At 44.0% G+C, this 26,605-nt stretch overlaps 1 protein-coding gene across 1 annotated transcript; it reads left to right on the top strand.

Annotated features, from left to right (window-relative positions):
• Window positions 1-648: 648 nt before the first annotated feature.
• Window positions 649-17,283, top strand: CX3CR1 (C-X3-C motif chemokine receptor 1). Its single transcript, XM_010371514.2, has 2 exons — window positions 649-757; window positions 14,273-17,283. The coding sequence occupies exon 2, from the start codon at window positions 14,282-14,284 to the stop codon at window positions 15,347-15,349; it is 1,068 nt and encodes a 355-aa protein (XP_010369816.2). The 5' UTR covers window positions 649-757; window positions 14,273-14,281; the 3' UTR covers window positions 15,350-17,283.
• Window positions 17,284-26,605: the final 9,322 nt, after the last annotated feature.

Here is a 26,605-nt window from a genome sequence, read left to right as displayed (position 1 = left end):
CCAGGTCCTGGGTGAAAGCTGTGTCCTGAGGCTTGACTGATGGGTATAGGGAGCCACTAAATGCCTTGGGGCAGAGAGGTGAGGAAAAAAATATTTATTGAGCATCTACCAGTGCAAGGTACTCACTAGATGCCTTCCACACCAGAGCTTCTCAAACTCAGTGTGCGTATCAATCTTCTAAGAATTTCACTAAAATGCAGATTCTAATTCAGCAGATATAGGGCAGGGCTTGAGGTGCTGTCTTTAATAACCTCCCAGCACCTGGGACCACACTTTGAGGAGAAGAGCTGTGTGTGCCCCAATGTGGTCCAGTGAGTACTCTGGGGTCCCTCTCATGGGCAGGGAAGCTGAGGGCCCCATGAGCTCTCCCAGCTTCCTGAAGGCACCCCATTGATGAGAGCTGACTGTGCTGTGCTTTGCTGACCGCAGGGCCTGCTCCTTGCCCCCTATCTCCAGGTTGGGGTAAGTGGCACCTCTCTCCCTCCAGCTCCACAGTCTTCCCCGAGGTTTAGGTCTTCCAGGTTTATAAAGTCAGGCCCTCCTGTCGGCAGCTGGCCTCCACCCTGGAGTGTCTGAGCTTGCCTGTTGCAGCATCTAAAGATAGTCTCCCTCACAGGAAACAAGATACTATTGGCTAACTCTGCAAATAAAATGCTCTTAGAGGGAAGGAAAGGGAAATACTCGTCTCTGGTAGAGTCTGTGCAGGACAGGGTGGCTGATTGGCAGATCCAGAGGTTCCCTTGGCAGTCCACGCCAGGTAGGTGCAGAGGACTAGTTGGGTACCTGTGGGTGGGGTGGAGCAGTGGACAGCTAACAGGTTCATAATGTTTGTTTGCCTTACGTGCACACAATGGAAACCATTTTCCTGGGGATGTTGTAGCCTAAATATGTCCAAAGGGATGGAAGAGTGGGGGAGGCAAGGAGTGATCAGATCATTTATAATTACACTCAACCTGGTGGAATAAGATTAGAAACGTTAGTAATTATACTTTAGAGACGTAGAGAAAAGCTCATGATTTTATACTAACTGAAAAAAGCATGAAAAATTGCATCTGGATGCTGTTGAGGAATTATTGCTAATTTTTTGAGATGAGAAATTGCATTAAAGTCTTCTTTAAAAAAGAGTCCTTATCTTTTAGAGATGCACACAAGTGTTTATGGGTGAAATTAAATAATTCAGGAGAGACATTAAGTGGGGAATAGAGGAATATTGACCATGGGTTGCTAATTGTTGAAGCCAGGTGATGGGTACAAGGAGGTTCTCGCTGCTTTTTTTGAAAAGTTACTTTTTATTTGAAAATTTAATAATAAAGAGTTTTTAAAATGTTATCTGCATTTTAATATAAATATAAATGCACTTAATATAAATATAAAATACGTATAAAATGTAGATAGAGAAAAGCTAAAAGATTGCTGTAGTTGATTCTAGGAAACTGCATTACAGATAGATTCATGGTTTTTTTTTCCTTTTTCTTCCACTTTTTGTGCCATCTACAGGTTTTTGGTTTTTTGTTTTTTAGGGTTTTGTTTGTTTGTTTTTTGTTTTTTGAGACGGAGTTTCGCTCTTGTTGCCTAAGCTGGAGTGCAATGGCACAATCTCGGCTCACTGCAACCTCTGCCTCCTGGGTTTAAGTGATTCTCCTGCCTCAGCCTCCCAAGTAGCTGGGATCACAGGCATGCACCACAGCCCGGCTAACTTTGTAGTTTTATTAGAGGTGGGGTTTCTCCATGTTGGTCAGGCTGGTCTCAAACTCCCGACCTTAGACGATCCGCTGGCCTCGGCTTCCCAAAGTGCTGGGATTACATGTGTGAACCACCGCGCCTGGCCCATATACAGTTTTTTAGAAAAGCTATTTTAATTGATAAATTCCTGGCACAAATTTAGTGTTCAATTTTGATATATGCTGTTACAACCGTTGTGAGGACACTCAGGCTCAGGTTTGTGTGGGTGGAAAACATGGTCTTCAGAAAGAAATTATGAGTGCAAAACAGGAGGAAATCCATCAGAGACCCCAGCTGAGGAATGGCCAGGCTTGTTATTTCTCTTGCCTTGCCTCTGGCAATCACAGCCTCACAGAGCCTGCAATCCTTGCTTTGTGAGTTTATTGCTCAGTCCAGAGAAAGGCTAAGCAATTTTAGGATTCTTTCAATACCCCCTTCCCCCCCCACACACACACAAAATTAATTTTTGAAATACTTGAGGTAGAAAACTTGAGGCAGAAAAAAACTGAGCCCAAAAAAAGGAAAATTGAACCATGTGAAAGCAGGCAAGAAAGCTTGCATTGCTCGGGGCACAGTTCATCCCAAGCCCCGAGGGCGCTTTGGAGGGACCTGGGTTTCCTGAAAGGAGGCAGGGTGGGCAACAGACCTGTGCTGCAGGGCCGTGAGGACCACCGTGGGTTGGGAATGGGGGCAGTGGATTGGGGTTCAAAACCCCTGAGAATGAGAAATGGGCTCAGGAAGGTTAGGGTGGATTCTTTCATCTTCCTCTTCGCTTGGCTTTATTTTCACAAAGGAAGGCAAGGCAGGAAATAGTCTCAGCCCAAACTCAGTGTGGTTCTTCTTAGTGCTCAGGCTGACCTGGCACTTGCCACACCTTTGGGAAAGGAGCACCTACTATCCATCAGCCACGTGCCAGTCTCCACAAAGTCTGCCCCTGAGCCCTGCTCCTCAGCTGACCCCTCTTCACAGATGGGGACATAGGCAGCTTGGCTTTGGAATGAAGTCCTGGCTCTGCACTTGGTGACTGTGCACAGCGCTTGCTAAGTCTGTTGCCTGCTTTTAAAATGGAGATTGTCCATCAGCCTTTGAAGCCACATAATGGGTATGTGTCGACTTTCTACAAGGATTAAAGGCATGATATAGAAAGTCCCAAACACACTGCCTGACCCGTCTTTGGTGCTCAAGAAACAATATATGTTGTTGTCATGCGGAAACCGAGTCTCAGAAAGTTTGGATACCTGAAAAACACTGACTACTATTGAATGAGGTTGTGAAGAATCCAGAGCTGTAGGGGTAGGAGAACAAAGAACGTGTTAGAGCTGACCCAGTCCACCCCAGCCCAGGAGGAACCCTACCCGGCCCCGGGCAGCTATGGCACAGTGGCAATGTCAGGTATGGTTCTCCCTAGCCAGAGACCCTAGCCTCAAAAAACCTCCTGCTTGGGATCCAGGCATCCAACTGCTCCTCCCCAGCCCCAGCCTCTGACCCAGTGTCCTGAGTTCAGAGACATTTGGAACCAGCACCTGTAATGGAGGAGATGAACAAGGAGGGGAACTTCTGCTGCTCCATAGCAGGTCGTGGTCGTAGGAGAGAGTGGAACCTGAATGGCAGAATCCAGATCTTGGCTGCCTTTCCCGAGGACATGTTCTGATTCCTAGCAGCGCAGCCCAGGCATTCCGAGAAGTCGGGCTTTCTGGCATCACTCACTCTGCCCAGAAGAGCCCGGGGAAAGTTGGGGCTTCTAGCTGAACCTTGATCCCACCTGCCCTCTTGAGGGGTTTAGAATCTGCTGGCTGCTACACAGGTGGGATTCTCACGGCACGCTGGCCACAGCTGATGCTTCAGCCCTCTCATCTTGTTTGGCCAAAGTGCAGCATTTTAGCTTGTGAGTAGGGAAGAAAAGCTGTATTATATGTCTTTAAGCATCTTCCTAGACCACCTTTGTTTTCCCCTTAAAGTGTACTTAAGGAGAAAACGAAGTCTCCTTTCAGTGTGTTGTATTTTGTTTATTGCAAAATGTAACACACTGAAAGAACACTGTCTGGGTTAGCAAAGTATTAGATTTAATTTCCCACATTACCACCATCCAGGCTGAGAGAGAGAACCCCAGAAGCCTCTCTCATGTCCCTTCCTGACCACAGCCTCTTCCTCTCCCACAAAGAACCATAAGTCTGACTTTTATGGTGATTACTTCCTTGCTTTTCCCTATAGTTTGACTGAATCTAAATATCATCCCTAAACGATATAGTTTAGCTTTGCCTATTTCCGATCTTCATGTTTGGATTCATACTTTTTGGTTTGGCTCAAGACTAAACTTTTAAAATGCATCCATGTTGTAGGAGACGTACATGCACAAAAATTTTCATGGCAACATTGTCCAAACTAGCAACAAACTGAAAGCCACCTACGTGTGCATTAGCAGCAGAAACAGCAATAAATCACGGACTATTCATACAGTGGAATCCTATGCAGCAATGAGAATTAGCAGTCTACAGCCACACCAACAGCACGGGTGAGATGCTTTCAGAAATACTGAGATGAATTCAGAGATAAAGGCACAATTGGTCCATATCCACAGGGCACTTCATCCAGTGCATCTCCACCAGACACAATTTGTATTTCCATGAACAAGAGTCATTTGCACTGCTATCTGCTATAACCTACGGTGCTGTAAAATTAGCTCAGGCAGTAAAAGGGGGAGGTGGCCCCAAAGAGTATGCTAGAAAGGACTCCCAGTCCTTTCATCATTCAGTGTGTGTCTATTTTCAAAGTCTTTCATCATTTTTCCTTGTAGTTACTTAGTGTGGGATTTGAGACCCCTCTCTTTGTCCCTCTTCTCCCTTTTTGGCCTTGGCTTTCTCTGCATCCTTCCCCGAAGCCCTGCACTCAGCCTAAACTGAGTTTCCTGAACACTCCGGGAGCATGTGGGTCCCTCCCAGCTCCACCATCTTCACTGCCTTCTGTTTCTATTTCCCTCTGCCTGGCCTTGGCCCTGGGAAACCATCCTATGCTCAGACCCTCTGTGACTTTGTCTTCAAAGCCCACCCCCTATTCACTGCCACCTCCATCTTGGTCAACCTGGAAGACTTTCCCCATCCTGAAAACATCAGCTCAAATGGCAGCTTTTTTTTTTTTTTTTTTTTTTTTTTTTTTTTTTTTTTTTTTTTTTTTCGTAATATCCTCTTGATCACTCTCCCTCAGTTTTTAAGGAGACAGATATAGAGGTTCAATCCTTGGGCATCCCATAACTTTTCTTATATTCTGTTACTAAGCAATAATAAACACTTCTAGGAACTGTATCTTAAACACTTCTGCCTCTACAGAATTTAGTACAGTGCTTAGTATTGGTGAAATAGAATTAACAAAGTCTTCTTTCAACACAGAGATTCTCTCCACAAAAGGAGTAGAGAAAGAACCGTTTTATTATGGAATAAGCAGTAAACCAAAATGTGCAGAGCATTATAGGCCTTCTACTAAGAGATTGCAAGAACAGAAAGAAATCTCCCCCTTTTGTATAGCCAAATGGATACAATCTGTTACACCCATGTTATCAAGACAAACAATAACATTCCTCAAGTAAAAGGTCTTGCCAGCACCGTTTGCCATACATGGTTCACTCTAAATTTACCTGGTAATTAGGCTAACCACTTGTGTTAGCTAACTGGCTCTACCCAGAGGAAAATCAAATTTATCTTTAAGACAAGGGATAATTTTGCAGCACAGAGCAAGGTTCTTCAGTTAGGCTCCTACCTTCCCACAGAAACTAGGAGATAGAAGCACTATCTCCCTTAGGCTTGTTTACATTTCAAAGAGATGACGCCCAGGTCCTTGGGAAAGACTAGCCTAGCTCATAAAGCTGACAAAAAGCCTATCTACTTTCAAAAGGATTTACATACATTCAAAGAGAGGAGAAAATACATACAATTTTCCAGGCGGGCACAGTGGCTCATGCCTGTATTCCTAGCAATTTGAGAGCCTGTGGCGGGTGGATCACCTGAGTTCAGGAATTTGAGATCAGCCTGGCCAACATGGCTCTACTAAAAATATAAAAATTAGCTGGGCGTTGTGGTGGGTGCCTGTAATCCCAGCTACTCAGGAGCCTGAGGCAGGAGCATCACTTGAATCCAGGAGGTGGAGGTTATAGTGATCGCACCATTGCACTCCAGCCTGGGCAACAAGAGTGAAACTCTGTGTCAAAAAAAAAAAAAAAAAAAAAAAAAAAGTTTTCTAAAGTCAATGCTCTGAGAAAAAAAGGAGGTGAGGAGATCTCTGTCCTCATTTTTAACAAGAAGAATTAAAGGTTTTTATTTTTAATTTTTACTTATCCTTAGACTAGAATATGGTACAGATGCTCAAAAATATTGACTTAATTAATAATTAAACAATTAACAAGTCCATCTTTCTCAATTATTAAAAAAATTATGAAGTATTTGCCTTCAAAATTTTGCAGTTTACTTTGACATAAATAAATAAATACCATAAAGTATTCTAAAGAGGAAAGGGAAGGGCGGGGCTTCAAACACAAAATAATGGCAGGTTTTGTAAAGGGGCAATTCACCAAACCCAATAAGATTCTCCTGTTGCTGGTTTTTTTTTTTTTTTGGTGGTGGCTGGAGGGGGTGGTTGGGTGTGCATTTGGCCTGTGTGAAACCCTGGCGGGTAGACAATGCCATGCTGTTCTAGGTGGGCTCGTTGCTATGGGAATAGATAGTCACTGAATTTACTTGCATAGGGGATGGGGTATAAAATGTTTCCTCATGGCTCCTTAACGTGGAACTCAGCACTCCTCTCCCCATCAGCCTTTGCTCTCTCTGCATCCCAAGGGATGTGTGTTATAAAAATAGCTGCCATCATAAATGAGAAAACCATCAGGACCTGGTAAAACTTGGCTTCCCAAACAGTCAGGGGTCTGGGCATGGCAGCCAACTGAGAAACTTTCTGTCTAGTGCAAGGTAAACAAGATTTGCCAAGACTTGACCAACTGATCCAGCTCCCTGTCTCCAAACAGAACCTCATCTGAATGCTCAGAGGCTTTGCCCCAGAAGTGTCATGTTCCCTGCGCAGGCTGCTGGGCAGCCTCTCTGTTGACAATAGACCACACTTTTGCTGACCTAGGACTCATGTTGCTCTTTAAGACTGCTTCCTTGGCCAGGCATAATGGCTCACACCTGTAATCCTGGCACTTTGAGAGGCCCAGACAGGAGGATCTCGAGGCCAGATGTTCAAAACCAGCCTGGTCAACATAGTAAGACCCCATATCTACCAAAAATAGCTGGGCATGGTGGTGCACACTTATACTCCCAGCTACTTGGGAGGCTGAGGTGGGAGGACTGCTAGATCCCAGGAGTTCAAGGCTGTAGTGAGCTATGATCACACCACTGCTCTCCAGCCTGGGGAACAGAGAGAGATCCTATCTCAAACAAATAAACAAACAAGCAGTTTCCTTCTGTTTGATTCTTGCTGAAAAATTGAGCATGCCAGAGCTAGCAAGGCTCTTTGAGGTGGTCTGGTCCAATGCTTTAATTTCATACATCAACAAACTGAAGCAGAGCGGAGTGACCTGTCCAGGGTCTCTCAGCCATTCATCTTCAGAAATGTGTGGGCTCCTGTGAAACACGTGGCTCTTAAAAGCACTATCATATATTTGAAGGCAGAAAATAGGCTAACCCTTCAGCCTTCAGACTTTTCCTCTCCAGAGAAAATGACCCCAGTTTCCTCACCATCGTTGATGGGAGCTAGATTCCTGGGGCTCTGGCAGTGTGGACAACCTAGTGGTGGCTAGAGGAGCAAATAATACCCCACCTTCCATTTTCCACTCACCAATCCCTGAGGGTCAGCCTGCTGGGTTATGAGCCTAGAGGGGAAAACCCCAACCAATTCAGAGATGCATCATGGACCAGTTTCTCTTAAGGGGCCTGGGTCTGCTATTTTCAGTTCTACTTTGAGAGAAGTGGCCTGCAATATCCTGCAGATTTCCCCTCCAGGGAGAAAAGCATTGTGCAGTGCAAGGAGCACAGGCTTTGTGGAAAGAGGCATCTGGGGTTGAGATCCTGGCTCCTTTGCTTCCTTGAAAGCAAGTTAACCAAATATCTGGGCCTCAGCTGGTTAATTTATACCGTGGGGATCATCATTTCTCAAGTGGGATTGTGAAGAGAATATGGTGGGATCTTGTATGTGGAGCATGACACTTAGCAGGCACCCAGGAATGGCAGCCTCCTCTCCTTCTAAACTTGGACTTTCTGAGGGTAACTTCAGATTCTGCAACGCCAACAGCACAATGACATCCTCATAAGGAAAGTTTGGGTTGGGGCTCCTCGAGCAATTCTCTACTCTCATTTGGTACCAAGAAAAGATTTAAGCCTCACAATTTTCTTGGCACCAGACTGAACCTCAAACCTAGTCTTCGCTTTTACTAAAAAGCCATAAACAGAGACCAGGAGAGTAAAAACTACCAGAAGATACACTAGATCTAGAAAACAGTAAGCTGGATGTGAAGCCAAAAGAGAAGGGGAAAGCAACATAAAAGGATGTCAGATAGAAGAAGAAATGGATTTGGGCCATCTGAAGAAGAAGGGAAGTATAGAAAAGGGAAGCTGATTGGAAACAATGGGTAATGATGAGCATCCCTCCCCTAAAAAGTTAAAAAATAAATAAGCAGGCATGAGAAAAGGAAGTAGGCCAGAGGAAGTAGACCAGGATCAGCCACGGATGTGAGTGGGGAATTTTACAAATTTCTACTTGGGTGTGAAACGTGTACACTCAAAGCTCTGTCTAGGTTCACCGAAACTCTCAGCTCAAGGCCATTTAGTAAAACCTTGGCTTAACTGAATAGTGGGTAAGGAGGCCTGAGGATGGCCCAAAGAAGGTTTAAATTCTTACTGGCTACTACACTAAGTTGTAAAGTGCAGCCTTAGTTGATGGTTCTTTTATTAGTGCAACATCCCAGAATGCATGTGTCTTATAACCCTTGTGGATATGAAACCCAGCTGGGTAGACATTGCAAAGTCTTACCTCATTTGATTCTTCCATTTGGTTTCTATTGTCCCTCAGGGACAAAGGAAAGCCATGGTCCAGCCTAAGATGAAAGCTATTTAGACCTCTGGCAGGCCTTTGACCACCCTGCGGGCCACACCCAAGGCATGGCCACACTCCCATCTGCTGCCAGGAGGCCCTATCTTTAGGCTCAGCTCCCAAACCTCGAACATCTTGGAGAATCCACAAATAGGAGGTGCACGCAGCTCAGGCTCAGTATTCCTTAAAAAGCACCTTGCTAAAGCTATCAAGTTCACTGGAATAATTCTGTGAAGGACACATCTTCACTGATGTCAGCTTTCTGATGTAAATGGTGCCTTCACATGCTCTGGGGCATTTGGCTACCAAGGGTGGGTTTGAACTAGCTCCAGCACACAGAGTACAAGTCCCTTCAGAACCAGGCAAAACCCTATGTTGCCCCATGACTCATGCTGTTTCTTGAGATTTGCATAGAAAACAGAGCTGCTGTTACCCATGCTGATATCTATTTTGTGACCACATATGTTCAAAAGCCACATGTGAGAGGTATGGTTGAAATGAGAGGTTGTGTTTTCCAAGTTGTTTTCTGACTGTGAAGAGCTAGTGAGCCTCTGCTCACCTCCTGGGGCTCTACATTATAGAGCTGACGAATCTCTTTTCTTGCTGCTTGAAGTCTTTCATTCACTTCTTTATTCATTCATTTAACACATCAGGCACCTACTAACTTCTCAGAGTTCAAGGCTTCCTAGCCTATGATCAGAAAGGACACCTGTGTGCTCATGAGCACCCCTGAGATCAGGGTGACTGATAGGGTGCTATCATCACTACTAGATGAAACTCTTCGGAACAAAGATCTAGGATATAATATTTATCCTTCTGCAAATGTTCATATGGCATTCACTGTGTACCAGGCCTTCTGTTGAACATTGGCCTACAGAGCTGAAGAGGACATAGGTCTTCTCTTAGGGACTCCTAGTCTTGGGAAAGAGGAATGGGGAAGGGGTGTAATGTGAAGTTAAAAAAAAGTGCTGAGGCTGAACACATCTGGGCCCTCACTGCAGCCCCATTGCACATACACTGCATCACCTTCAATAAGTTATTCACCCTCTCTGAGTTCATCTACTCGCCCATAAAATAGAGATGATTCTTTTATATGTTGGCACCACTTATTATGTGCAGCATGATTGTTATTGTACTAAGTTACTTATTTTTCGTTTTTCATATAACTCATATTTTTGTTTATTTTTATTTTAAAATTCCAAATGAATTAATTAAACTATTTTCCAAAATAGGTAATATGTGTACATGGTAAAAAACATTTCCAAAAGTTTACCACAAAAACTGTCTCCTTTCCCACATCCTCAGTCCTTCAGAATCCCTCTCCAGGGATAATTACTATTACCAGCACCAGTGTATTCCTTCAGAGATATTTAAACCTTGTGCAAAATACGCACACATCGTTATTTTCCACAAATGACAGAATACTATGTACATGGTACCTCACCTAGCTTTTCTCATTTACCAGTATATCTTAGAGATTGTTCCATAACAGAACATATAGATTTGCCTGTTTTTGTTGTTTTTCCCAAGTTTCCAAGAGCTAGAAACTGTGTTTTTAAGCAGTTGCTTGGTATTCCATTAATTGGACTTATCGTACTTTGATCTGTCCCTAGTGATGGACATTGGGGTTGTTTCCCTTCATTTATATTTGAAGCTTGCTGCAGTGACAGTGTACACACTTGCTTGAGCATCTGTGTGTCTATGATAAATCCCAATAAGCAATTTAAAGTCATTTAATTCTTACACTCTCAACAAACCTAAGAGGTTATTTTTTAGAGGAGAAAGCTAAGGCTGTTGTTTTGATGCCTTTTTACCACTGGATTTGGGACTCAACTGTTTGGTAGTCATTGTGTCCTTGACTCTTCTCCCCTGCCAGGATTTGAACCCTAAGCCCAGGGCCCGAGTCTCCTCCATCTTCAAGGGAGAGTGGGAAGAGCACAGGTCTTGGCCTCAGTCCCACTCCCCGTGCTTCCAGCTGTGCCTCCTGTGAGGCATGATGTGTGCAAAATGGAAATGTGAACATGAAGGTCAACAATGTCCCTCAATGACCAGTACTGATCCTCAGAATCACGTGGGAACTCATAGAAAGCGGTATCTGTACCACTCTTTCCTCTGTAGCATGGTCCAGATGACTCGTAGCAGGGACCACAGTATGCTGGGTGAGCACCCACTGCATGCACTCACTGTGCCAGCACCAAGAGACTCCTGTGGGAGCCATGGCAATTCTAGGGTCTTCACTGGGGACTCTGAGACAGCAGGGAGCTAGGATGAGGGCTGCAGAGTGTTCTTCTGCCCGTACTGAGCAGACCCTTTGGATGGCAGGGAGCAGTCCCAAGCCAGATGGGTGCCCATAACCAGCCATTTAGCTCTCAATACATAATACCACCACGTGTCAGGCAAAACCATCCCGCCCAGAGCATTACCTGAATTTGCATACCATCTTCAGAGGAAACATTGACCCACTTCTTCCATTCTGCCTTAATCAAAGTTTTTATGTGAATTTTCCCCATTGAAAAGACAAGCTCCTTTCTGGCTTAGACTGTGCTTGACTGATCTTTTCATGAGCTTCCTGCCAAGCCAGGACCACCCAAGGCTTATATGGAGCCTTGGTGCAAATTAGAGATGTCCCTGTGCACCTGGCAGCCCTGAGCCCAGGCACCCAGTAAGGCAAAGGGCCTGATTTGGGGCCCCTCTGCCACTCAACCAGAAAGTCAGTTGCTTATTTCTAACTTCCCTGCCTTCTCCACATTTGTCCCATTCCTTCCTCTCATCATGAATATCCCCAGAGCCATTCAGCAGGGCAGTGAATTAAATATAGAACTTTTTTTTTTTCAGAATTGCAGAAAGGATTAGATTGATAATGATCCAAGTAGAGCAATAAGTCTGACAGTTTAGTAAAAGCTCAATAAAGGGCGGCTTACTTCCCCTCCCACAAAATAATCTGAAAAGAAAACATGTCTTATTTCAGGGGGGAAAATAAAATAAAGTGACCTTTAAAGATCAAATTCCCAGGATACCCAGGGTAGAGGTGGAACATGGGAGTCCACAGGCAGCCTTGATGATTCCAAAGATCCAAAGGGCTTCTGCTTCCTCACATAATGCAGGAAGCAAATTGAACATGTATCAAGTTCTTGCTGTATGCGACACACATACACACACACTGTGCCAGGTGCTCCCCCTAAAACAGTTCTGTGTGCAGGCATGAGAATGAATCCTGATCTTACAGACAAAGAATGTTAGGCTCAGAAGTTTCAAGCTCACCCATCACTCAGCCAGAGAGGACAGATGCAGGATTCAATCTCGGGAGTGCCCGAGTCCACAGAAGTTCCTGGGCTAAAGGACCGACCACAGGCACGTGAAGAGATGCAGGACAATTTTTATTGGATTTGAGGTCAGCTTTGCCAGCTCTTCTCACTGGGGAAGGGGAGGGAGGGGAAGGGGAGGGAGAAAGTAGCTAGCTCCAGGGTCCCTAACATAGAACCACCAAGGACTTGACTATTTTTACTCATGCAGCAGCGTGTCTGGGAAGATCATGCTCTGTGACAAGCTACAGGCACTAAGTAGCAATTTCTGTTTCCCCACATATAGCTTGAGTCATATGAAACTGACATGGATGTGGCTCAAAAATAGCTGCATGTCAGCCATTTTATACCATTCGACTTGAATATTATTAATTAATGTCACAACCAGAGATTATTCTCTGAGAAAAGGCCATTGCAGCCTGAAGCAGAGAAAGCATACACGTTCCCTGGGGTTGAGAACTCATCACAGCCTGAGACAGCTTGGGTCGTAAAGCCCCGGCCCACTTATCCCAGGAGATTCTGGGTGAGATGCAGGCCTCAAAGAAGAGGCTGGGAAGGGAGAAGTGACACCCTGGCTGGGTGGGCCTCATCTTGAGGGAGGGAGACACCGCCTGGGTAAAACCATCATGGAAAGGGTATAGTGGGGCGTGGAAACTCCCTCGGTTAAAGCGTGAGCTTTGCTGTAAGTTGTGGTAAAGAGGTAGGTGGTGACAACCAGGAGGCCTGTTTTGAGGGTTTCTGAGGGACCCATCTGCATCTGTGGTATCACGAGGAAGGGAGGAGGAGACACCCAGAGGAGCAGTATGAAGGGGCTGCCTCCCAGCCAGCTCTGGAGTGAATGACCAAGTCCTGGCTGCGAAAAGAAGGGGAGTGCAGCCTGCAGAAGTATCTTCTTTTTTCAATTCCTGCTCAGAAGGTAACAGGAGATAAGAATAGTGGGGAAGACCAGACCAAAGTGAAGTATAGGGCTGGTAATGGTAAGGGGAGCCTAGGCCAGTAGACATCGGAGCCCCATCCTCCATCTTGGATCAGCCAGCCCCTCTATGACTGCAGAGCCCTGAATGATGGCAACACCTCCTCTTCACTTAGGGTTGTAGGATGACCAACAGTCCTGATTTGCCTGGGAGTGGGGGGTTCCCAATAGGTGGGACTTTCAGGGCTAAAACCAGGAAAGTCCTGGGCAACCCAAAACAAGGTAGTCACTCTAGAGTGTATGACTGTCTGATACCTGCTAAGAAAGAGAGGGACTTGTTGGTTATAAGGAGAAGAAAAAGTGAAATGGTTCTCAAAAAACAAAGATGAGGGCTTCCCGGTGCTGTTCTGCCCAAGGCTCTGGGTCTGAAGCTTCTCTCTCCAGGCCTAGCTTCGTGGAAAAGTAAGAGGCCAGAGAGTGGAAAAGGTGGAAATAAAGGAAGAGGATGGAGAATTGCTTTGGGGAAGTTTGGACTGGAAGTGTGAATTACAGCTGCACCCCCAATTCACCCCATCTCACCCCTGCCTCCTGCTCATGGCTCTCCCTTTCTCATCCACACATTGGTCAAACTAGCTAGCTTTTGGAGAGACTTTGGACAGTCAAAGAAAAACAGATCTGTCTCAAGCTTCAAAAAGCCTAGAGCCGGCCAGGCTCTGTGGCTCACGCCTGTAATCCTAGCATTTTGGGAGGCTGAGGCAGGTGAATCATCTGAGGTCAGGAGTTCGAGACCAGCCTGGCTAACATGATGAAACCCCATCTCTACTAAAAATACAAAAATTAGCCAGGCATGGTAGTGCATGCCTGTAATCCCAGCTATTTGGGAGGCTGAGGCAGAAGAATCGCTTGAACCCCAGGGGGCAGAGGTTTCTGTGAGCTGAGATCGCACCACTGCGCTCCAGCCTGGGTGACACAGCGAGACTACATCTTAAAAAAAAGCCTAGAGCCAAATGCTCACGGAGCCATTTACTGCATGGCTCTGGGCAAGTCAAAGGAGTCTGCCTATCCTGTCAAAAGAGGCTGTTGCAGTCTTCATCACAAGACTGTTGTGGGGATTAAACAACACAGCAAATGGGAAGCTGGGAAATGTAGTGTGCACCCAACCAATATTTGTTTCTTCCTGCCTGCCTACATATGAGGCCACACAGAATTCCAACTTTGTTTTTCTGAGAACTAACTCAGTTACTTGCTTTTCTTTCTGATCCAGGCTGTCCCCATGGATCCGTTCCCTGAATCAGTTACAGAAAACTTTGAGTACGATGATTCGGCTGAAGCCTGTTATATTGGGGACATCGTGGCCTTTGGGACTGTGTTCCTGTCCATATTCTACTCCGTTGTCTTTGCCATTGGCCTGGTGGGAAATTTGTTGGTAGTGTTTGCCCTCACCAACAGCAAGAAGCCCAAGAGTGTCACCGACATTTACCTCCTGAACCTGGCCTTGTCTGATCTGCTATTTGTAGCCACCTTGCCCTTCTGGACTCACTATGTGATAAATGAAGAGGGCCTCCAAAACGCCGTGTGCAAATTCACTACCGCCTTCTTCTTCATCGGCTTTTTTGGAAGCATATTCTTCATCACCGTCATCAGCATTGATAGGTACCTGGCCATCGTCCTGGCCGCCAACTCCATGAACAACCGGACCGTGCAGCATGGCGTCACCATCAGCCTAGGCGTCTGGGCAGCAGCCATTTTGGTGGCAGCACCCCAGTTCATGTTCACAAAACAGAAAGAAAACGAATGCCTTGGTGACTACCCCGAGGTCCTCCAGGAAATCTGGCCTGTGCTCCGCAATGTGGAAGCAAATTTTCTTGGCTTCCTACTTCCCCTGCTCATTATGAGTTACTGCTACTTCAGAATCATCCAGACGCTGTTTTCCTGCAAGAACCACAAAAAAGCCAAAGCCATCAAACTGATCCTTCTGGTGGTCGTCGTGTTTTTCCTCTTCTGGACACCCTACAACGTTATGATTTTCCTGGAGACGCTTAAGCTCTACGACTTCTTTCCCAGTTGTGACATGAGGAGGGATCTGAGGCTGGCCCTCAGTGTGACCGAGACAGTTGCATTTAGCCATTGTTGCCTGAATCCTCTCATCTATGCATTTGCTGGGGAGAAGTTCAGAAGATACCTTTACCACTTGTACGGGAAATGCCTGGCTGTCCTGTGTGGGCGCTCAGTCCATGTTGATTTCTCCCCATCTGAATCACAAAGGAGCAGGCAGGGAAGTGTTCTGAGTAGCAATTTTACTTACCACACGAGTGATGGAGATGCGTCCATCCTTCTCTGAAGGGACTCCCAAAGCCTGTGTCTACAGAGAACCTGGAGTTCCTGAACCTGATGCTGAATAGTGAGGAAAGATTTTTGTTGTTGTTTCTTACAGGCACAAAGTGGTGGACCCAATGCACACAAAACCACCCCAGAGTGTTGTTGAGAATTGTGCTCAAAATTTGAACAATGAACAAATTGAACTCTTTGATTGACAAAGAGTAGACATTTCTCTTACTGTAAATGTCATCAGAAATTTTTGGTTTGCAGATGACAAAAATTCAACTCAGCCTAGTTTAGTTAAAAGGGGGTGGTGAATATTGTTCATATTGTGGCAGAACAAAAGGGTGTCTGAGCCCTCAAAGTGAGGGGAAACCAGGGCCTGAGTCTAGCTAGAATTCCCTCTCTCTGACACTCAAATCTTTTAGTTATTATAGATCTCCCAGACTTACATGACACAGCTTTATCACCAGAGAGGGGCAGACACCCATGCTTCTCTGGTCCCAAGGGCAAAATTCCCAGGGAAGTGCTCTGATAGGCCAAGTTTGTATCAGGTGCCCATCGCTGGAAAGTGCTGTTATCCATGGGGAAGGGGTATGTAAGATGGAAGCTTCCAGTCCAATCTCACTGATAGATAAGCAGAAGTACATATTTCCAAGAAGTTGAATTTGTACTGTTCTGATTACACAGAACAAATGCCCCACACCACCCTTACCATGTGCCTGACCCAGCCTCTCCCCTGATTACACCAGCTTCATTTTCATTAAGCCCTCCTCCATCACATCCTCAAACCTATAAGGGCTCCCCACTGCCTACTGCATTGAGTCAAAACTCAAATGCTTGGCTTCTCATCATGGGATCCTACCAACAGATTCCCCGTTGCCTCCTCCTTCCCAAAGGGCTCCACCCATCCTATCAGCCTGTCTCTTCCATACGACCTAATGCATCTCCACCTGCTCCCAGGCCAGTAGGGGAAACAGAAAAACCCTGCCCCAAAATAAGAAGGGATGGATTCCAACCCCAATTCTGGTAGCTTGGGACTAATCAGGCTTCAGTTTCCTTGTCTATAGAAGAGGGATAAGCCTTTCACATAGAGATCATCCTTTCCAGCAGAAGGAACTAGCCACCAACTCTTGCAGGTCTCAACCCTTTTGTCTGGTTCCTAGACTTCTGCTTCCCCCACACCTGGCACTGCTGTGCTATGCTCAAGTTGTGGTGCTCACAAAACTTAGAGAAGACTGCAGGTGCTGCTGCGTGGCATAGCACAGACACAGAAGAGGCTGGTTCTTACGATGACACCCAGTGAGCACTCCCAAGTCTACAAAGTGATAGCCTTCCCTAACCCGACTCTCCTGGACTGACTTGAATATCCCCTCCCAATCACCTTGTGGCAAGCCCCTGCCCATCTGGAAAAATACCCTGTCATTCATGCCACTGCCAACCTGGGGAGCCAGGGTCATGGGAGTAGCTTTTTTTCCCCCCTAGAAACGTTTGAAGCAATCTAAAGCTTTAAAGCTTGAAAACCAATTGTAATAATGCTAAAGAAAATGTCATCCAATCTAACCACATCAATATTGTCATTCCTGTATTCACCCATCCAGACTTTGTTCACACTCTCACATGTTTAGAGTTGCAGTCGTCATGTACAGATGGTTTTATAATCTGATTTGTTTTCTTCTTCACATTAGACCACAAATAGTGCTCGCTTTCTATGTAGTTTGGTAATTATCATTTTAGAAGACTCTACTAGACTGTGTATTCATTGAAGGCAGATGTGGTATCTGATAAATTGCTGTGTGTCTGATAGTTCTTTGGCAGTCTTCATGTTTGTATAATGAATGAGAGAATAAGTCATGTTCCTTCAAGATCATGTACCCCAATTTACTTGCCATTACTCTATTGATAAACATTTAACTTGTTTCCAATGTTTAGCAAATACATATTTTATAGAACTTCCATCTGTATAACTTTCTTTTTCCCATTCAATTATTTCCTGTGGTTAAATTCATTGCCATGGGGAAAGCTGAGTCAAAGGGCATGGGAACATGTTAGCTTTGGATACACACATATGAAAGTCAATATTACACAACCTTTACTGAGTTGTATTATATACAAAATGTGAATGCAGATCCAGAGCTATTCCAAAAACGATGAGACCAGGCCTCTTCCCTCAATAATTTAACATTTAAATGCAGAAGAGAAGTAGAGGAATAATCACACTTTGCATTAGGTGGTAGCACAGGAGTACTATGTGACTTCTGACCTGAGTCTTTAAGGGAAAGGGGTTCTCCAGGTAAAGAAAGAGGTGGCATTCAAGGCTGAGGAAACGGCATGTATAAAGGAAGTGTGTGAGAGCATGAGGATCTCACAATGTGAGAAAACTCTGTGTGAATATTAAAAGGTGTTGGAAGTGGAGTGGGTGGTAGGAACCTTCTGAGCTGAGCTGTTAGCTGTGGGCTGAGCTAAAATAACCAATGGAGGGGGTGCTGGTTCTCCTCGGGGTGTTCACGGAGTTTCTTCATTATTACCTGATCCTCATTCCAATTGTTGAACCTTAAGACTTTTAATTAAAGTTTAAACTATTTCTGGACTTCCAAGAAGGAGGAAATAATTACTTTGGCTTGAGAAATAAAAGAAGAGAAACAAACACTTTCATTTCTAGAAGAAAATTAAATTTGTATCATTAGGAACCTATATTTATTCATTCATTCATTTTTTTTTTTTTTTTTTTTTTTTTTTTTTTTTTTTTTTTTGAGACGGAGTCTCGCTCTGTCGCCCAGGCTGGAGTGCAGTGGCCGGATCTCAGCTCACTGCAAGCTCCGCCTCCAGAGTTTACGCCATTCTCCTGCCTCAGCCTCCCGAGTAGCTGGGACTACAGGCGCCCGCCACCTCGCCCGGCTAGTTTTTTGTATTTTTTTATTAGAGACGGGGTTTCACCGTGTTAACCAGGATGGTCTCCATCTCCTGACCTCGTGATCCGCCCATCTCGGCCTCCCAAAGTGCTGAGGTTACAGGCTTGAGCCACCGTGCCTGGCCCATTCATTCATTTTTCTGAATAGAACAGAATAGGAAGAAAATAAGGAAGCTCACTGAAAAATCCAAAATAGCAAGGATGTTGGTGTCTAAATAAAGGAAGGCATTTTTGGAAAGGACAGTTGGCCCTCAGAGCACACCTGAATCAGACCCACTCCTGCTTCTGACCTCTGGGCTTCCCAAGAGCAGAGGGATCTGTCTGTGATGAATCCCAACATATTAACTCTCTGCTTTGGCAGGTTATTTAACATCTCTGAGGCTCAGTCTCCTCATCAGAAAAATAAAGGTAAAAGTAGTTCCCACCTGGTAGGGTTGGAGCAGAGGATTCAGTAAGATTACCCCTGCAAAGATCACAGTGCAGACCTGGCAAAGCAAGCTTGAATGAATGGTGGTAATTATTTTTATACTTATTATTTTTATTATTAGACTGAGCTTTTCCCAGCAACTAAACACATGCTGTCTTGTCCTTTCCTTTTGCTTTTCTTAGTAGCAGAATCGCAGACTCTTGGGTGGTTGGAGATAACTGGGTCCAAATCCACATTTCGTGGGTAAGAAAACGGAGGCTCAGAGAAGGCCAGCAGGTGGCCCAAGGTAGCACAGTGAATTACTGGGAGAGGTAGATTCAGTCTACCATCTCCTTCCTCATCCTGATAAAAATACAGATCAATCTGGCCTCTAAGAGGAGAGAACACAGAAGGAAGGTCTGCAGGCAGATAATGAGGCAGGGAAGAGAAGCCCACAAGGTAGCTACAGAGTTTAACAGAATCAATCTGCACATGGACAGGTGTGTGCTGTGTGGCACAGCCTTTGGCAATTGCCGTTTGGAGACATCTGTATCTGCAATGACAGATGGTGTCAACTGAGACTCATCAGCAAAGGCTGCAGAATTCCCAGAGGCAAATGCTATCAGTGGCTTCTAAGAGGATCTGGGTGGGTGGGCCAAGCGTTAGACAGACTGGCCATGGTGGAGGGACAGCCATACCCAGGGGCTGCCCAGTGCTTGCGTAAAATGCTGAATCCCTTCCACATAATTCCACTCACTTCATGCTTATTCTATGGTCATTTAATGACATTCTAAGAGAGTGTCTCCTTCCCAGGGACCGTGCCATCAAGAAAGATGGAGCATATTTGCTTTCATTACTAAGAGCTATCAACCCTTGTAATCCATTGTACCTAGAGTGTGTACAGGGTCTCATGGTTTTTCCATTCATCTCTCTCTGAGATGCTGTCCCTGAGCATCCAGGGAGAGAGTTCACCTCTGGCCTCAAAGGTCAACAACTACACCTGGGAGCATAAGAGCCTGACTGAGAGGTCCACCTTGGGTAGTACTTGGGCCCAAGATGATGCCCATTTGTGCCTTCAAAATTGGAGCAGTTCGTCCTAACTCAGCAGCTAATTTTTTCTCCACTTGCACGGTACTCACTGGCCCATGGGGACCACTTCAGTTTCAACATGACTTGTAATATTGTTTGCTTAACTTGCTGAGTTGGCAACAAAATTTTTGGCTACTCAAGAGTAGTGTGATCTGAGAACAAGTGAGAAAAGTGAGTTTTAGCAAATTTAGAAATATCCGGTTTCTCTTCAATATACTCTCCATCCACAGGAGGGCCAAGGGCCAAGTCGTTTTCTGAGGGATGTGAGGCATCATGTTTCTATTTCTGTTACATTACAGCAGTTGTTAGGCAACAGGGAGAGTTCCTCCAGGCACACCCGGGGCAGCGGAGCAGCGCTAGCAACCGCAAAACATGCTCAGCAGGAAGATTACTCTTTTACTCCATATTTCCTTATTTACTGAGATAGAAACAAAAATAACATTTTAATTTGCATTTCTTTGAATACTAGGTAAGGTTGTTCATTTTTCAAGGCATTTGTTTTAAATTATTTGTATATTTTTCTGATTCTAAAAGAAAGATACTCGTTATAGAAAACATGAAAAATACACTTTTTAAAATTAAAAATGTTTTAATTACACAATATTCAACCTCCCAGAGACAACTGTGGTTTAACACTGAAGTTATTTTCTGCCATGAGCATACTTTTTAAAAAAAAATACATAAGAGTAGACATTTCTCAAAAGAAGGTATACGAATGGCCAACAGGTAAGTGGAAAAATGTTCAACATTTCTAATTATTAGGAAAATGCAAGTTAAAATCACAATGAGATACATCTCAGATTTGCCAGAATGGCTTTTATCAAAAAGACAAAGATAATAAATGTCAGCAAGAACGTGGCAAAAAGGGAATCATTGTGCACTATTGGTAGAAGTATGAAATAGTATAGCCATTACGGACAGCATTTTAGAGGTGTCTCCAAAACTAAAAATAGAATTACTATATGATCAGCAATACCACTTCTGAGTATTTACCCAAAAGATGTGAAATCAGTTTGTTAAAGAGATGCCTGCATCCCCATGTTCATTGCAGCATTATTCATAATAGCCAAGTTATAGAATCAACCTAAGTGTCCATCAACAGAGGAGTGAATAAGGGAAATGTGGCATATATACACAATAGAATACTATTCAGCGTTTAAGAAGAAGAAAACTCTGTTATCTGTGACAACATTGATGGAATTGGAGAACATGATGCTAAGTGAAATAAGACAGGCACAGAAAGACAAATACTGCATATTCTCACATATATGTGGAATCTAAAACAATCAAACTTGTAGAAGCAGAGAGTAGAATGGTGGTTACAGATGCTAGGGGGTGGGGAGAAAGGAGAGAGCTAATGGTTAGAGGGAACAAAATTTCAGTTAGATAGGAGGAATATGTTGCTTTTTCTTTTTCGGAGTTTTATTACACAGTATGGTGAATCTATAGAGTATTGCACATTTCAAAATTGCTAAGAGAGTAAATGTCAAATGGTCTCACCACAAAATATGTTAATTATTTGAGATGATGAGTATGTTAACTAGCTTGATTTAATTATTTCACATTGTATTCATAAATCATAACAGTGCTTTTTACCCCATAGTTCTATATAATTATAAATTGTCCATTTACAATTTTAAAAACTGAACAAAACCTAAAAGCACTTAAATTTCATCAATAAGAAAATGGTTCAATAAATTTCAATTCAGCCATACAATAAAATATTGTATAATTTAAAAGAATGACATAAAAAAGGATGAGTTCGTGTCCTTTGTAGGGACATGGATGCAGCTGGAAACCATCATTCTCAGTAAACTATCGCAAGAACAGAAAAGCAAACACCGCATGTTCTCACTCATAGGTGGGAATTGAACAATGAGATCACTTGGACACAGGAAGGGGAACATCACACACCGGGCCCTATTGTGGGGAAGGGGGAGGGGGTAATGATAGCATTAGGAGATATACCTAATGTAAATGATGAGTTAATGGGTGCAGCACACCAACATGGCACATGTATACATATGTAACAAACCTGCATATTGTGCACATGTACCCTAGAACTTAAAGTATAATAAAAAAAAATTTTAAAGAATGAGTCAATTCTGTAAATATGATCCTAAAAGGATGTCCATAATATAGCCTTAAGTCAAAAAGACAAATTTCAGAGTTAAACAGATTTTTATTTTTAAATATAAACATATATATATGTTTATATATATATAAAACATTTTTATTTTTTAAAAATTTGAGATCAGAACATATATACAGTTTTATATCTTCTTTTTTCAAGTAGCATTATAGTATGATCATTTTCTCATCTATTATAATCAAACATGATTTTGAATGATTGCATAGGACTCAATAATAGACTTTGTCCATCCAAGCCCTACTGACAGGCATGGGTGCTACTCCCATGTTTTTCACTACAAGGAATGACACTATGATGAACATAAATCTTTGCACAGATCTTTGATTGTATGAAAAGAATTAGTAGACTAATAGATTTCAGCATTTATAAATCTCTTGCTAGCTACTGGAAATTTACTTTTCAGAGAGATGACAATGTGTTGCTTGCTCTCTAAGACTCCCAATCCCTGACCTTAGTACCACCTGCCTTCCTAGTCTTTGAGGTCAGGATATTGTGGGCTTTTGTTATTGGGTAAGAAACCAGCTACTGACTTTAAGAGGCAGAAAGAAAAGACTTCTGTTCTTAAAAGGAGATGGTAAGGCTGCCCTTCAGCAGAGAGAAAAGAAGAGGAATGAGGGGATTTTTAAAAAGGGACCAATAACATCACAAAACAGTTATTTTAAGGGAACAGAGGCCACTTAGCACCTGGGCTAAGGGGACACAGGAGAGGCCATCAGAGCCATACAGTATCAGGCAAGAGCAGGAGGTGGAGAGACTTGTTCTAGGAATAGAGGGGTTTCCTAGCAGGAGAAGAAGAAATAGAGGTGAGCAGAGCAACCCTAAAGCCGTTGTGCAGTTTGAATGTTTAAAACATCCACTTCTATACAAAACATAAACAACCTGCAAAAGGCAACAGAGAATTGATTCAAGATTTAGCACAGTTGATTGGACTTTCAATGTATCTACCGTCATTTTGGATACACTTGTACATAGCCATCTCAGCATAACGTAGAGCTCACACCTGCAAAATAAAAGAAAGAACGAAATCAAACATTAGCAACTTTATTTAAATATTTTGTAAATTATCTCTGGGTTGCATTTCACAAATTATCTATACTTTATATGGAAGTAAAATTTATTAAAAGTTCAAACCATAGTGACTTTATGGATACTCTATACCTTGGGCTTTACTGGCAGCAGTGATGCTCCAATCAGCCAGGGAAGTCTATGAGTTCCAGCTGTAAGAACCCCTTGGCATATCCAGGTACTCTTGCTTTGGGGAGGAGGATGTCCAGCTGCCAGACTGGGAAGCCTAATAGCAAAAGGCTCATTTACGCTTCCAGAACTACTATATGTGTTTCCCTTTGAAAGCACATTATTTTACTGAGGAAATAGAACCAGAAAAGAACTTCCACAGCCTTCCCCAACCACATCTTCCCATCTCCCTGCAGCTGTGCCAGTGCACTCTGCTGCCCCTCCTCGTATCATGGAAGAATCGTCCCTGTGCTTATCTAAAGCCAAACCTGCCACCTGAACGTTACATCCCAGCCCCTTCTACCTTCCGCTCCTGCATTTATCCCCTCTCTCCTGCATTATCTGTCTCTCCCCTCTGCTGGATAATTCTCACTTGGTATGCAAGCAGGCCAGAATACTTCTCATTTTTAGGAGCCTCCTCTTGATGCCACATCTCCCCCAGCTCCTGTCCAGGCAGAGGCACTCAAAAGAGTTCTCTCCAGACAGCTCCCTGTCTCCCATTCTCAAATTTTCTTCTCACCCCTCCCCCAGACACACTTTTGTCGAAGTCACCAGTGTTCTCTACGTTGCTAAATCCGATGGTCCACAATCAGGCCTCCCCTTACTTGACCCATTAGCAGAATTAGGCAAAGGTGGTTGCTCCTTCTTTCTTGAAGCACATTTTCCTTTCAGCTTTGGAGATGCCACTCTGTGTTCTCCAACCACCTCACTGAGTGCTCCTCTGCAGTCTCCTTCCCTAGTTCCTTCTTGCCTCCCTAACCTCTATGTATCAAGGGCTTCAGGCTCAGTCTCCAGACTTATCCGCTCCTCTTCCCTTCCAGCCTCCCTCTTCTTCTCCCCTCCCTTCTCTTCTGTCCTCTCTCAGCCAGTCTCTCCACACTGACAAGGTCCAAGCCTTTTCTCCAGTCCAGACTTCTCTGAGGTCCAGATGTGTATATTCAATTCCCTAACAACTTCCCTTGGATATAGAATCAGCGTCTCCTGGCACTCATGGCAAAACCCGCTCCCCTGCAGTCTGTGCTGTCTCAGTAAATGACAATTTTATTCTTCCAGTTGCTCTGGTCAAAAACCTCGGAGTCACCCTAGATGCTCCACTCTCACTGGCACTCCATGTAGGGCAAAACCCACAGTGGTTTCTTTTTTAAAAAAGCTGTACCATGTAGAATGCAGATTCCTCCCCAATTCTCACAAGGTTGTTTCAGTCTTAGTCTGCGGCATTATTGAGCATTTTCATCTTTTCCTATGTATTAATTAGCATTTTGATAAAATATTGGAAAGAGCTGCCCAGAAGCTGTTACCAGATGCCATTTAAACCTGAAAGTCAAGAAAATGACTTTTATTTACAACATATTTATCATGGTCATTAATGTAAACTTATCAGAGGCAGCAGAGACGACACTGCATTAATTCATCAGTACTCCAAGTGCAGGCAGATAGATATAGGCTGGAGAAAATAATAAGCAATTGATGCCCATGCCAACTCCTTGCAGTACTGACCACACTCCATTTGGCTACTTCATAAGGACATCTGGGTATTTTTACCTGTGGTGGCACGAACCGCTAGGACAGTACCAAAACCTTATACCAGGAAGCAGTTTTTTTAACACTCAGTCTAGGGATGGTGTAATTGCAGCAATTAAGAGTTGAGAGTATCTCTGAAATCTCCTGCACATTTACTGGCAAAAAAAGAATTGAAAACACTATGTGTAAATCCTAAATACAGTGTCAGAGCAACCTTGAGAGAAGTAAGGAGCCCAGGTTATCAACCTTTAGCCTGGTCACTTTTGGCCGCTCCCAGGCTAAGGGAACCCCTGCCCCCGACTACTCTTTTCCTCCTACTATTACAGGTGCCATCTGTGGAGTCCAGACTCCCCAGCTGCACCGCCTTCAGTGAGACCAACAGGGCCCCAAGGCCATTTTGCTACTTCCTTGCCTACCAGGATCCGCCCTGGCCCCTGCTCAGACCCTGTCTCTGAAGCTGATGAGCCTGAACTTGAAGATTAGACATGCACGCTCTGAGGGTGTTGCTCTTTGGAAATTATTTAACTGCCTTGTTACTCAGAAAAACGGGGTGGCAAGGCCTATATTCAGACTTGAGGAGAAAATGAGAGAGTGCAGTGAAAGCATCTAGAGCAGTGTATCGCCCACAGCAGAGGCGTTAAATAGGCTCACTTCCCTTTTCTTCTGTTTTTTGCCCCAAAGGACACAGCCAGCTTCCCCAAAGTTAAGGGGCCCTTCCCGAGGCCCTACTGCTCCCTCTACCAGAGTCAACTAGACCAGCTTGTTTACATTCTTTCCTGATACACCACAAAGTCAACTTTGCTCTTGGTGATTTTACAGGAAGCTTTCCTTGCCCCATTTTTAACCCTTCTATAGCCTGCAACCCAATGTCCCTGGCCTGTCTTACCTTGAGGTGAGCTCATGCTCCTCCAGCCTTTGTCTCCCGTCTTTTGCACATGAAACAGCATGGTGGCCTTAACTCTAGTGTCTAGAAGCCTTCCCATGGACTCCTCACTTCTCTTCCCTCTTCAGGAGTAGAATGAGATGAAGATTTGTAGCCTGGGACCTCATGCACACAGGTATCCCCAGGTATGCAGCCTAAGCTGCATATGCAGATTTAAACCTGTCTTGGGGCTGAAGTAGGACCTAAAGTTATATGTACTTTTTCATAAACACAGTTTTCCACAGGAGCAGAATATGAAGGATGCAGAGTTGAGGAGGCAAGAGGTGTCATTCTGCTCTGTGATGAACCTGAGTGGTCCCTTCGAAATACATGACTCTGGCTTTAGTGGCATGTGCTGGGTAAATTCAGCTGCTGCTATTCAGATGGCACAAAATATTACTAAAGTACTAAAGGCTTGTTGGGGTGAAATTAATGCAGCAAGAAAAATAGTGATTAAGTTTTCACTAGCAAAATCTTGACATTTGGCTGAGTAGGAGATAACCTGAAGTTGTAGGAGTAGCTATAGTTAGCAGTGCACTGATATTTGTGGACTATATTTAAATGCGTATAAAAAAGGATGCACTTCTTTGGTATTTATGACTCATCTTTATAGGATGAATCATTTGCATGAATTAAATTTATCTCTTAAATCTAAAACCACAATTTGCTATTTTTTTCCTAATAAAAGAATAGTTTCTTAGACCATTTGTGCTGCTGTAACAGAACACCATAGACTGAAATATTTAAAAAGAGCAAAAATTTATTTCTCACAGTTCTGGAGGCTGAGAGGTCCAAGATCAAGGCACAAACGTTTGGTCTGATGAGGGCCTTCTTACCATGTCCTCACATGGCAGATGACAGAAAGACAAGCCACCAAGCTAGCCAAACGCTGCATGAAGCCTCCTAAGAGACTTAATCCCATTTACAAGGGAGAAGCCCTCATGGCATAATTACCTCTTAAAGACCCCCCACATCTTAATACCATCACATTGATAAGACCTGGATTTTAGCGTGGACACATTCAAACCATAGCAAATGGTAAAG

The sequence above is a fragment of the Rhinopithecus roxellana genome, chromosome 1, assembly GCF_007565055.1.
Source record: "Rhinopithecus roxellana isolate Shanxi Qingling chromosome 1, ASM756505v1, whole genome shotgun sequence".
In the NCBI taxonomy this organism is placed as follows: domain Eukaryota; kingdom Metazoa; phylum Chordata; class Mammalia; order Primates; family Cercopithecidae; genus Rhinopithecus; species Rhinopithecus roxellana.
This window is presented reverse-complemented; position numbering and strand designations above follow the sequence as displayed.

Coding starts and splice junctions, on each gene's coding strand:
- CX3CR1 (XM_010371514.2), top strand. CDS start 14,282: ATGGATCCGTTCCCTGAATCAGTTACAGAAAACTTTGAGTACGATGAT.